At 43.2% G+C, this 13,962-nt stretch overlaps 1 protein-coding gene across 3 annotated transcripts in view; it reads left to right on the top strand.

Moving 5' to 3' along the window:
- The window catches only part of dab1b (DAB adaptor protein 1b), a 29,350-nt gene that overhangs the window by 11,675 nt on the left and 3,713 nt on the right, over positions 1-13,962 (top strand). For 2 of the 3 annotated variants that reach the window (XM_028978238.1, XM_028978239.1), the window contains exons 3-12: positions 5,842-5,981; positions 6,874-6,972; positions 9,392-9,523; positions 9,610-9,729; positions 9,812-9,850; positions 10,286-10,351; positions 10,604-10,663; positions 11,565-11,621; positions 12,001-12,106; positions 12,299-12,868. In XM_028978238.1, the coding sequence (XP_028834071.1) occupies positions 5,842-5,981; positions 6,874-6,972; positions 9,392-9,523; positions 9,610-9,729; positions 9,812-9,850; positions 10,286-10,351; positions 10,604-10,663; positions 11,565-11,621; positions 12,001-12,106; positions 12,299-12,868 (1,389 nt within the window). The remainder of the gene's footprint in view (positions 1-5,841; positions 5,982-6,873; positions 6,973-9,391; positions 9,524-9,609; positions 9,730-9,811; positions 9,851-10,285; positions 10,352-10,603; positions 10,664-11,564; positions 11,622-12,000; positions 12,107-12,298; positions 12,869-13,962) is intronic. The other variant, XM_028978240.1, reaches the window with a different exon arrangement.

Consider the following 13,962-nt stretch of genomic DNA (forward strand, 5'->3'; position numbering starts at 1 on the left):
TCAGTCTGCGCTCACCTTGTAACAGTCGTATATACTGGTAGCTTCCCTTTACAAGCACACGTCACTATGCTGTGGGCGGAGTTAGTCGTCTTCCCCGGTCCTGATGCAGATCGACTCTCCACCAAGAAGAGGATCCGAGCAGACTGGTCCAAGCTCCTGTGGTTCCTGTATTATTTCATTTTGCATTATATAAAAGCAGTAACCTTTGGTACGTGTAACGTTCTCATGTACAAACGGTTACGGACATTTATCCGGGCGTGGCTGAACTGAGGTGCATAATAAATAGCGGGCATGATGGAAACCCCAGCAGCGGCATGAGAATCTCTTTCTTCCTTGCAGGCCTTCTTTCTCTGCATGATTCACCACAGTGTCCTCCACTACACCCATTATAACTCGAGGCCACGAACGCCAGAAAATTGCCCAGTTCAGACGTCCGTGGTATTAGGTGAGCGTGGGCTGAATACAGACCGTTTTTCTGCTCATTGGAAAAAATCTAAAGCCGTTTTCAGACCAGGACTCGGCACAAAAAAAGATTATGCGTGGTTTTCTAAACTCACAGTAAGACGTGATGTTGCAGGTCCCTGGACACTCAGAGACTGTTTAGATCAGCTTGTCCTCCATTCCCGCTTTGTGTGTGCGTGTTTCGAAGTTGCAGAAAGAATGCGAGCACGCTTTAATTCTATTGGTCGTGCAAAAATACATCACGGCGCACAGCGGTCCAAGTTCAACTCCTTCCCAGAGTGGCGCTGTACTCGAATCAGTTAGCCAGAGTCACTACCAGCACTACAGAAAACCACCAAGCAACTTCATTATGATATAATCAATTATGTTCTGCACTGCATCCATGCAGAATTGTCCACATCTGCATTGTTATTCAGCGATTATACGATTCATTTCAACACTAATTAGCCTCAAGTTCATATTTTTTTAGTATTTCTTTCGAAGTATTTTATATTTGCAGTTGGTTTATTTAAATAAAAGAATGTCTAAGACAAAGCTAGCAGTGGAATTTATTGCGATGCAAGGGGGCTTCGCCTAAAATCTCTGAAGGAGGTTATGGTCGGCCAGTGTGTGTGACTGAGGAGAGCAGTAACAGGATTCTCACTCCACGCTGCTTAATGGCTGTCAAAATTAGGCCAGTTCTCTCAGAGAGAGGAGCTTAGGGAGAGCAGGGGGATGAGGAAGATGGAGCTGTAGCAGGGAATCAAGCTCTAACCGCTTCCTGAGCCCTGAGACCGAAGCCGCCTCCATCACTCTTCTCAGGTACAGCTCCTCGTGGTCGGTGACAGGGCTGATATCACCTAGAAACAAAATGAACGTTTTCAGGTCTCATTTGCCTCTCGTTGTGTGAATTAGCCAGTTTGACCATTAACCGCGGTGTGAAACATTGTGGTTAATCCACCGCCAAGGCTTCCCCAACATTGCAAAAAAGAAAAATTCCACCGAAACCAAGGACTTAAAACAGTGCGACCTGCACGGACAAAGTCAAACACACACAACACACCCCAAACACACCCCTCTCAAAAGGTGGTAAAGGAGAAAACCAGGACCAAAGGCCACCAATTTGCAGAGCTTGCAGAAAAAAGTTGTGGCCAAAGTGGGGTTATAATGATGTGGGGTGCTGAAGCTACAACAGTTCGCCACTTTTGTTATAAAATATACATTTTTAAAACCATTTAGCCTGCGGATTAGAATTTTCTTTCTATTTGTCTATAAAATAGCAGTATATTTACTTCTCTGGAAGTCTCATAAAAAGGAATTTCAAAGGTCCTAAAACGGTATCTCCCATAAAGCGTAATATATATATATATATAAAGCGAAATATAGTGTATCACTTTATTAGGTGGGATGACCAGACGTGCCTCTGTGGATTGCTACGTGAACATGCTCACCTTTTTGCACTTCAGCGTTTTGCACTGTTAAAGCTCTAATGTAGACAGGTTTGACATCATTTTGTTGTTTTTTGGCAGCAAAAATTAGCTGTGCTACCTATGCATGTGTACAGCGATTATTTTTTTACTGTCCGAAAAAGCTGCAATAAAGTTCAAAACCTTACTTAATGTGCTTGTGGGATTTATATTTGTTAATACAGTTGTGAAATCAATTCTAGTAAAACGAAATAATCGGGAAACCTGGATTAGTATACTATTATCATACCACAAAAATTTCAGAATTGTTGCACCCCTAGTGCTCACATGTGTGAATAGCCTGAAGAAGAACACCTCCTTGTATCTCTTACTTCGTGATGTGTGAAACTCTGTGAGATGGTGCATGGTGGTTGGTTGGGGCAGATTCCGGTAGAACCCATAGCATCAGATATTTAATCCTCATCTTTGTGTTGAAATGAAATGTAATTACTGAGCGATGATGCTGTTTCCTGGGGCTTTAAGGGGATTAATGACAGGAAGGTAAACCTTGTTGTGTCTGTACTCGTGTACAGATGTTACATGCCAGTGTCTGTATTTCTTATTTAACTGAGTAAATCATGCACAGTACCTTTTCTTTTCTATTTTCAGCTTAGTTCACTTTAAATCTGTATTCGTTATTGGCTGACAGTGGCCAGTGGTTACAGTTGTTCTGTTCAGAAAAATGGTGAAAAATATTATTGAAATAATTTTATGTAATATAATATATTAATATGTATAATTAAGTCAATTTATCTTCTAAAGCTATATTCTTTCACAGACACCCAGGCATTTTTGATGCCACTTCTGTTGGGGAGAACATCTCTGCACAGGTTTTCTGTTGATGGATGTGCTCTTTCCCCATTCGTTCTGTCTCCATAGCAACTGTTGCTCTCATGCAACAAGCCGTGCAAAACATGATTCACACACGACTATGACACAAGGCGTCATTAGTAAAATGCCTCTCTGTTCCTCTCTTTGTTCACCTGGTTACAGCATTTTTTCCCAGCCATTCATTTAAATGTCATCCTTCAATTGTATACACGAGCCATTATCGGCTAACCACGTGTGTGTCGTTGTGTTGTTAAATGTGTGCGTTCTGTTTTCTTGTGTAATGCATGATCTCAGGATCTGTGTTGAGTGTATTTTTGTGGTAGAACCCACAGAAACCCACAGAAGGAGCAGATGGCTGAAACAGATTTGACCTCCTCATCCTTGTCACGTCAAGACTCAGGAGAATCCAGACAGGGTAGCACTTCTTTGTGTGGTTAAAGACTTGTAGAAATGGCTAATTAACGGGAGGAAACGGTTGCGGGTACGACGCTCCAGCCGTCGCCTCGCCTCGCCTCTACCCGACCGACTTCACGTTGAAACCAGCCTACTGTAACTGCTCATCACAGTAGTTTCAGGGGTCAGACTTCACCGATGCCAGACTGCCAAACCTATAACTGCCGGATGCCAAGTTAGAGGCCCTCTCAGCGTCACCCATATGGTGCCATCTGCGCTGTCCCTGTGCCCATTTTAAAGGAGGGAGTGAGTTGGAGTGTCTATCTCCTTTTTGCAAGACTGGCACAACATCTAGCCATGTCATATGCAGTGGGGCAGTGGTGGCCTAGAGGTTAAGGAAGCGGCTCCGTAATCCGAAGGTTCGAATTCCGATCCGCCAAGGTACCACTGAGGTGCCACTGAGCAAAGCACCGTCCCCACACACTGCTCCCCGGGCGCTGGTCATGGCTGCCCACTGCTCACTCAGGGTGATGGGTTAAATGCAGAGGACAAATTTCACCGTGTGCTGTGCTGCTGTGTATCACATGTGACAATCACTTCACTTCACTTCATATGCAGACAGCTTCTTCAGGTGTCTGTTACACCCTTCTGCTGAGCAATTACGTTGGTGCAGACCTCACTGGGCACAATGGCAGCGCTCGAACCTCGGCGATTTTACACACAGGGTCAAGACCATGCACATTAAATTTTCCCGTCTTTTACAGGTAGAAAAAATAAAAAGAACGTGTCTGAAGTGCCCCAGAGCTACCAGCTCAATGTTTGAGCTTCCTCCTCCTTTCTTTGGATTCCTCCAAACATAACTGTCATGACTACGGGCTTACGGGGGAAGGAAGCGCAGAGGTCTGACATGCTGGGAAGGGGATTTATTATAACAAACAATAAATACAAAGAAACAATGGCGCGGTGGCCAAAAACGGGAAAAAACACAAACGAACGTAAACTTGCCCGCAGGCGTGTGCCGATTGCCAGAACTGAAAATACTAACACCTACAATGTCAAGTTCACGAAAATGCCGGAGATCTGGAAGGGGCGGAAACATCTGGCATTTAAGCGCTGTCAGGATTGGCCACCGGTGTTGAGCACAGCTGCAGTCAATCCTGACAATAACACTGGAGGTTGTGGTCAGAAAACTAATTCTTGGGTTTCATCTGACTAAGCCTTTCTTCCAGGAGGATTCTTCCTGAAGAAAAAAAAACACCCTGGATTTTAACCCAGTGTGACGTGGTTCTTGTACGGTGTTCCTATGCAGTCCTTTTCTTAGCTCTTTTAATATGTTGTCTTAAATATTCCCTGTTTTGTTCAACCCCTTGTTTATTTGCTGAATGTTTTATTTTTATTCTGTTTTTCTTTTTTGTTCTTTTTGTTCTAAATTTTGAATGAACTTTTTGTCCATGTCTGTTTTGTTCCTGGTAATTTAGCTGGTATTTTTATGTACAGCACTTTGGTTTGCTCCTTTGTTGTGTTAAAGTGCTTTTGGAAAAAAAAAAAAAAAAAAGAACAAAAGAGAAATTTACTCTGGAACCCGTTTTAGAAAATAACCGTTCTGGGTCCCCCGAAACACCATTTCCATGTGGATTGGATATAACGTTCCTGTTTTAAAGAAAAACATTATTTTCTGGACATGGCCTATATCTGTAACTCTCTTTTGTACGTCTTTTGTACGGTGTGCATGGGTTCATCACCCACAGCTGCCACTCTTCGGTGGGGGTGATAAGAACCCTTGGCAGTGTTGGCCTGGTGGGTAAGGAAACAGGCCCATAATGGGAAGGTTGCCAGTCATGCCCACTGCTTACCAAGGGTGATGGTTAAAAGCAGAGGACACATTTCGTTGTGTCACCGTGTGCTGAGCTGCAGTGTTTCACAATGACAATCACTTCACTGACACTTTTTCATATGTCAGATGCATCATATTTGTTTCTGCTGTCCTTTTGTTAAAAACTGGTAGTCTGTACTTCATGTCCACATTCATAACACAACAGTAATTTTAATACGTTTCAGGAAAACCGTCGGTGTCCAAAAGTAGATGAACCAAGCCGTATTTATTTGTTTATCACTGTAAAATGGTCTTTCGCACCACTGGCCACACTTTTAGTGGGATGCACACTGCGCCGCTCCCTAATCCCAGGATGAGCTCTAGACCACATCCGTAGGAAAAGATGAAATAATTCCAGTGGCCTATTTTTCGCGCTCATCCCTTGAAAGACTTGAAAGAGCGCTCGCTGTTCTCACGGCGTGTGGGTGGAGCGCAACCGGCTTTCGGGGCCATGTCTGCTGTGATTGACAGATTATAAGGGTGCACAAGCAGGGTAGGAAACGGGGAGCAACAACAATAGTGTGATATGCATCCTGTGTCTAACCCTCCCCCATCGTCTCATCTTAGGACAGCATGTTGGGACAGGGGGTGTTGGGCCAGAGCAGATCCACTGGGAAGTGGAAACAGGGGGATGGGCTCCATCTTGAGGTTACTGAACCCTGTCAGTGTCCAAGAACCCACTTAAGCACATGATAAAACATGAGACGGAAGGAATAAAACACGAAACACAAGCCAGGAACTTGACATAGAACCAAACAAAGAGTGTTAAACAGTGATTTCAGGCAAAAACTGCTCATTTGTTCCCGTCCTGTTCCTTCTTGCTTCCTCCATCTGCAGGTCAGGACCGTAGCGAGGCCGGCCTGATTCGGCGCTTCAGGGGGGATGGGGTGCGATACAAGGCCAAGCTGATTGGGATTGATGAGGTGTCTGCAGCACGGGGAGACAAGCTGTGCCAGGACTCCATGATGAAGCTGAAGGTGGGCCGAGTGGGTGTGGCCCCAGAAGCTGTACTAAACACACTGATATTTATGGGCTAATGCATTTCCTTAACTGTGAAACACAAAAGTGTAAATTCACTAAAATAAACCAATGTCATCTATGCCGATACGCTGGAGTTGTTTTGAACTGATAAACGACCTCAAAACCGCAGACAAGGCCCTCCTGGAGAGGGAGAAAGAACTGTAATTATCGTCTTGTCCTTGTGTAAGACGATCTCCGAGGTGACTGTTTACACATGCAGCACATGATGCTTAGTGACAGGCGTCAGAGCTGCGACGCACCGGTTTATAAGCCTGTCATTGTCAGGGAAAGGGGGCGGTTTATACCACTTCACGTGGTGCTGTGACAGGATGGCAATAGCTGCCGCTTTCACCATTACAGGTGTATGTGCAATTGTGAGTTTTTTTGGTTATGAGTGCTTGTGTGAGAGAATGTGACTCTGTGTGTGTGTGTGGGTGCCACATTGCACAAAACAGCAACATGAAAGACTTGTCAGGTGATCAAGCCCACTTCATGCACTATGGTGGGACGTGATGTTAATGTTTAATCATTAGGTGGAAAGAGCCAGTGGGAAAAGCTTCAAAGACTCCGTTCTGAAAAGGGATCTGCTGGATTTTATTTATTTCATTATTTATTTCTTTTTCAAGACTGCGAGGGAGGTGGGGGGTGGTGCTTGGGTGGGTGATTGAGTTATTCGTGCCACATGTTGAATTGATTATAATGAGAAAATATATATATATTTTTTTGGTTTTGTTTCGTGTAGCACGTGCTGTGCCATCATCCATTTTCACACAAACCAAATGAAACGAGAGCCACTGGACGTGTGCTCGTTCTTCATCTTTTTCTTGCTCTGCCTTTCATCTCATGCAGGGGATTGCAGCCACCGCTCGATCGAAGGGAGAGCACAAGCAGAGAGTGTTTCTCACCGTGTCCTTTGGCGGGATTAAAATCTATGATGAGCGTTCGGGGGTAAGTGGGGCCTTTGGATCATACGTCCCTGTATTTTTCTGTGCGCCTTACAAGCAGTTCACACATCGGCATACCTGACAGGGTGGATGGTATTTTAATGACACCTTCACTGACACTTTCATCATATACATTCCTGCTTTCCATGTTGCCGAAACATAATTTTACAAAAATTCTCAAATCTCACCAAAATAAATAACAGAGCCAAACCATTTATCTCGCAGTGGGATGCAAGTGTGGGTTTCCTTTTGACATTGGTGGGGTAAGATGAAGTCCAGTTGATTTCACATCTGTACCATCTCATCTCAAATGTTTTGGTGGGGACAGTCCAGTAATTGCTGGATATTGGTGGTGACACATCCCCACCATCTATGCTAGTTTTACATCCTTGTAGTGACGTTTATAGTAATGTTTGCAGGGTTTTTTGGGGGGTGTTTGCATGCCCTCCCCATGTTGCTGTGTGTTTACATCTGTTAAATGTTAAATACCTCCCGAATTTCGGAAAATTTTGAATAAAACAATAGAATACTGAGAAATTGTGTGCACAAAGTGAACTCATTTCAAGTTTGATGCTTGCTACAGGACTCTAAACAGTTGGGGCATTCTTAAGATGGTGTAGCATCTCCTCTGCTTTTCGGAATGCATAACCCTAGGTTATGATTTTATGGAGTTTTGGTGTTGGAATTTGGTTCCATTTTTGTGTAATGTTAAAACAGCCATGATGTTGAAATAAATGCATTATGTGGTTTTCAGTTGTTCTGCTGAAATACAGAAGGTCTTCCCAGAAACACACGTCGTCTGGAGAGAGTATATGATGCTCTACAACTGACAACATGCTGGAAGGTCTGTCAGATTTGAACTTGTCTGACCATAGAACACTAATGAGTCTTGGCCCACGTGACATGTCGACACTTCTGGACCATGTTCAAATATGGCTTCATTGCTGCATGATAGAGCTTCACATGGCATCTCCAGATGACACAGTGGACTGTTTATTGACAGTGGTTTCTGGAAGTATTCCTTGGCCCATTTAGTAATGTCATTCACTCAATCATGACAATGAGGGATGCAGCGTCGTCTGAAGGCCTGAAGACCACAGGCATCCAATAAATGCATCTTCGGCCTTGTCCATTACTTACAGAGCTCTCCAGTTTCTCTGACGCTATGCACCGCAGATGATGAGATAAGCCTTTACAATTGCAAATTTCACATAAGGTGCATGTATATATTAGGATTCACTGAGTACCTGTGCCTAGTGGCCAGGCCAGATTTAACTAGCCTTGCCCAGCAAGTATGTGTTTTTATCTTAAGACAGGCTACAACCAGGAACATAAATAAGCACATAAAATAATATATTATAATTAAAACATATGATTATGATTAATCAGGCTAATTTTTTGATTAAGTGGATTATTGTAATCAGTTGAACCTACTAGTTCCTTTGAACGGCTACTGTTGGTTCTGCCTAGTGGCTAAAACACTTGCCTTGCCTCAGAACCAGAAGATCACAATGTCCCGGGTTACAACCATACTTACTTTCATTGTGTCCCTGAGCAAGACACTTAACTCTTGAGTGTCTCCAGGGGGACTGTCCCTGTAGCTATTGTCTGTAATTTGCTCTTGATAAGGGCTTCTGCTAAATTCTGTAAATGTAAATGGTGCTGATGTAACAGTGATGAGTGAGGATGGGCATTAAGTTTTGCTGCTGAAGATCAGCTCTCCACTGAGACAGCTGCCTTTTCTTGACTAGGTGATGCTGTGGCGTTCCTCCTATATAGCAGCCCCGTAATCAGAAGGTTGCTGGTTCAAATCCCAAATCCCTGTCATGGCTGCGTACTGCACCAACCAAGGGAGATGGTTAAGAGCAGAGGACACATTTTGTTGTGCCACCATGTGCAGTGCTGCAGTGTATCACAATGACAATTGCTTCACTTCAGCATTATGACAACTTTGTAAATTGTATTAACAAATTGTAGTTTGCATTTAATCTGTGAGAAGATGATTTAAAATGAATGATTACACTGGTTTCTTCACTATCAATTTGAATACGGGATGCATTGAAAATGAATCGGTCTTCTTTGGGTTGCTGGCGGGGTCTGGCGTCACCTCTCTTCCCTCAGGATCTGGACACAGGCAACACTCACAACTGCAACACTATTTACAGACTTGGTGGAGATTGTGTCACTGACGATTATTGAGTAAAAGTTTCCTGTTCCTGTCCACATTACCGTGATGTGAGTTTGTTTTTTGCGGGGCTTCATCCCTATTTTTATTTGAACCCTCCATCTCCCATCGTGACAGCAGGATCCCTTGTTTCTGGATTAAGTCGCAGTTGAGCCTCTGTATCCTCAGTGTAAAGATGCCAGTTATGCAAAATCACACTTCACGTGCTGCCATTTTCTCTCATTTTCACCCCCCATAGGTGCTCCAGTACCATCATGCTGTGCATGAGATCTCCTACATCGCCAAGGACACACGTGACCACCGTGCTTTTGGCTACGTCTGTGGAAAGGAGGGAAACCACAAGTTTGTGGCCATAAAGACAGGCCATTCGGTACGTTTTCTGCTTCATCCTTTTCAGCTTTGCTTGTCCAGCAAACGCTTTCTCCTCTACCTTACACCTCTTTTTCTCTCTTCCAGGCACAGCCTCTTATTCTGGATCTCCGGGACCTGTTCACACTCGTCTACGAGATCAGGCAGAGAGAAGAGGTGGAGAAGAAGGCACAGAAGGACAAACACTGTGAGCAGGCCGTCTATCAGGTGAGCCACCATCACCGTGTCCTTTCAGTCCTTAAAAAAAAATATCTTTAATTCCCCTTTCTCTGATCTTTCAAACGTCCAGACCATTCTTGAAGATGAAGTTGATGATCCCGTGTACCAGGTTGGTGCATTATATTTATCACTGCTTATTATTTGCTTCTCTAATGTATTATCCTGTCGTCGTTCCTTTTATTTTAATTGCGCCATTTCAGTATCCTTAGTAAATATTAGAGCACAGTTGTGCAGTTGATTTTGGTTTGATTTCATTGCCAGTGTATCATTGTTGAGCCATGTTTATTTCTGTGTATTATATATGTTCTAATGATGGTTTTGTTTAGTTTTTTTTTCCCTCAACTAATTTTTTGCTTTGGCTTTGATTGAACCCAGTACTCTTTTGCTCACACTGAATACAGACAACGATAACCTTTCACCCTCATGTGCTTTTAAAAGGCTGTGCAGATATTAGTGGGATCAGGGGCAAATGCACCTTTGTAGAGGCCAAGCCCGGCTGACCAGTGTCCCACATTTCTGTCTTTCTCTCCCCCACCTGTCTTAGTACATTGTGTTCGAAGCTGGACACGAGCCTCTCCAAGGCCCCCAATCCGAAGAGAGTGTTTATCAGGTACTCTGCTGAGCCCTGTGCCTTTTCTACTCTCTTGGGAGAATTCTTACAATTAGCAGAGAATAGAAATATGTTTCCGTCTGTTTAATTCATTTAAACAAGAATAATATTTTACTTTTTTGTTACTTCTATGTTACAAAAGCATACCTAGAGATGAACAGAAACTGCTCTTAGCTTAAAGCATATACATTTAATGCTGAAGTATGCTACAAGTCCCATGGTAACATGTTCTCCACCCGGTTCGGCTTCCAGGTCCCCACCAGTCAGCAGAAAGAAGGCATTTACGATGTCCCAAAACGCCATATTTTGACTGTAGGTGTTTATTTTCAATGTTTCTCTCTTTCCCTGTACCTTCTGGCAAACCTCTCAGTCCCTCATGGCTCATGTAGACAGCCAATTAGATTTCGGTGTCAGAGATCCAAAAAAATACCCTCATGTGTCCGACCGTTCCGGCATTTCTTCAAACAAGACACAATTTCATTATGAAAATGTCACACCTTTTGACCAGAGTGGCATCCGTCAAGAGAAGCTGCAGAGATTTCTTAGATATTAAAAACTAAACAGACAATCTTGCTATCTCTCTGGAAATATCAAGGTTGTAATACTCTCATTCCACAAAGTGTTAGTGCTTGTCTGCTCATTCAGTTGAGTATTGAGTGCCTGAACATCCCTGTGTCTTTGGTCTGTTTCCCGCTCATTTCCACCTCAGCAGAACATTGCAACAGCTCAATCACGCCATTGCAGTCATGATCATGGTTTTGTTGCTCACTTCCTTTCCTTTGAACGCATGTTTTTCTGCAGGTGTGTATGTGTGCATGCGCTATGCTTATGATGACGGCCTGGTTTGCTTTATATCTCCTTGTTTTTTTTATGTTGATGCATTACCATGCAAATGATGTCATCTGTTCTATCCTAATGCATCTTTTGCCAGTGGGCATTTATGCGCTTTAGATGGAAATATGGCAACAGCTCTTAAAATAGCAGAGACCCGTTTGTAATCTTCCTTGGCCTATTTTGACCAGGACCAAGGAAACCACTGAAGCATTTAATGAGCTCTTTTAATAAGGAATTCATGTTAGCACTCGTGAAAATGAAACATAAATGTGTATTTTAAATATACTGTATGTTTAAGTGTTCTGGAAAAATGTATATATGAAAAAAATCGAACAATATTATTTTTAAAGACTTGCTCTGTTCTGTTCTTTTGCTACAGAATATCAGCCATTTTGACCTTTTCGGTGATATGGCCACTCCACCAGATATCTTATCGGTAAGAAATAAACATTATTTAATATTTACATGGGATTCTTTCACATATTCCTCGGTTCTGTAATTTATTGTAGTGAGACCTATATTTCCAAAATCCATTTGTCAACAGAATGCAGCACACAATTATTTTGTTCTTGTGAGCTCTTATTAATCAAAATGATTGAAGAATTATTAATTGCCACCTGTTTGGCACGTCCATATGTCATGTAATAACTTTGAAAAAACTGTTTTTATTAAAATAATACATTATTCCTACTTGTGTGAGCTGCAATCAAACTGGACAGCATAATAGGCTCAAAAATCAATAATCAAAAACTATGCACAAAAAAAGTGATTATTTAACTTTTTTATATTTAATTGAAATGAAACTATGCCCACAGATGCCAGCTTCCCCCGCCAACACCCTGGACCCCAACCGAAGTCGACGCCAGTGCCAGCTCCCATCGGAGCTCTTTACACACTTCAGCCCCCCTGCTGTGCCCTCGGGTGAGACTGAGACACCTAATGGGACTGGACAAGTATACGCTTCCTAACGAAGGCTAACATGGTTCACTGGGGAGAAATAGAATAGAAATAGAATCTCCACCCTGATTGTCTTAACAGTTGTACAGTGTACATTTGTTGCAACTGAAGTAACTGAAGTTGCAACTGAAACTTTTGTCCTTTCATTGTCCTCAGGATACATGACAATGGGTGCCGTGCAGACAGCTCAGTGGGGACAACCTTCTTTCGCCACTCCAGCCCCCCTGGCATTTGGGGTCCAGGCACCCCTGCAGGTGGCACAAATGCTGCCCGGGGGGCAGCCCGTGATCTGGGGCCAGGCCAACCTCTTCCACTCACCTGCCACAGGGCAACAGCAGTGGGCATTTGTGCCTGCCCAGCCAGTGGGGGTGGGAGGACATCCCCTCCCCACAGCTGTGCTGCAGGGTCTGGTGCCAATTGCGGCAATGCGGCCACGATCCTGCGAGCCCTCCGCCCCTTCCTCCGCCATCGCCAGCCCCCAGCACACGATCGCACATGGCACTGCAAGGGACACCCTTAGGGAGGAAGAGGTGGAGTCTGACTCCTCACTCACACGGCAGGCACAAGCCAGCCCTCTAGCCAGCACAGTCAGCACCCACCAGGCTGCACCAAGGGTTGCCACTGCAGCTGCCATAGCCCAGGAAGTGGATGACTGTGGTGACCTTGATCTCTTGCAGATGACCTTGACCCCAGGATCTTCCAGCTCACCGTCCACCAGTGATTCATGTGAGTATACCCTACACACACACACACACACACACACACACATAAAAATGATCATTTAAATTTTCATATAAAAGACTTTACTTTGTTAAACTACATTTTAGAACAATAAAACTAGGTTATGTACATTTTATTTTGAAGTTTTTTGTTTACTTTTTCTTTTATGCTTCTTGGAAGTTACAAAATATCATGAATAATTCAGTTTTTGTCATTAGGGGTTTTCTACATTGAACCAAAGCAGGCTCATTTGCCCGAGCCTTTAAATTACATACACGCACACACTTAGATTTGACCATTTGATTGCACATTATTGTTTTGCAAAAATATATTTATATCCCAGTTCACATAATTATTATGGTTTGGTGTATATATTCAATCAACACTATACATTCAAAATGATTATAACCCAGTCACAATACATACAGTCCCTGACAAAAGTCTTGACGCTTGTGTACAAATTGACCTCAAGTGCCACTGAAATATATTTCTAATCAAGAATTTTTTTACAAGAAATGGCTCATTTTATTCCCAACAGCTTTTTTAATAATGTTTCAGTGCAAAACGAAACTGTCAAAAAGTATTCTAATATTCAAAGCTTGGTAAAGCCCATTGAGTCAATTTTTGCAAAGACATAAGTGTCATATGAGCTTCATCTGTAACTAATAATGGATCAATTAGGTGTCAGGTGTGTATAAAAAGAACCCCAGTACACTAGACCTTCACATCAACTGCAACTAGACCTCTGCAAACATGCCTTTGATTATCAAGAGGCTGAAGACCAGATCCACTGCGTACAGTACAGAGGATAAAAAAAGATTGGAAGAGACAGGCAGACCCGCAAGACAACTGCTCAAGAGGTCCGTTTGTTGGCTTGAAAATCCAAGGCCAGCAGAGCTCCACTGCAGCAGAGCTCTACGAGACCTGGTCACCTGAAATCCCTGTGTCAACCGGAACAGTTTGTCGGATTCTGTCTCGAAATGGCCTCCATGGTCGAGTCAGTGCCCAGAAGCAGCACTAAACAAAAGACAATTGAAAAAGGCCCACAGCCTGCTAAAAGGATGGATGCTGGAAAAGTGGCAGAAGGTGAATTTTTCAGA

Source organism: Denticeps clupeoides, chromosome 4, assembly GCF_900700375.1.
Source record: "Denticeps clupeoides chromosome 4, fDenClu1.1, whole genome shotgun sequence".
NCBI lineage: Eukaryota > Metazoa > Chordata > Actinopteri > Clupeiformes > Denticipitidae > Denticeps > Denticeps clupeoides.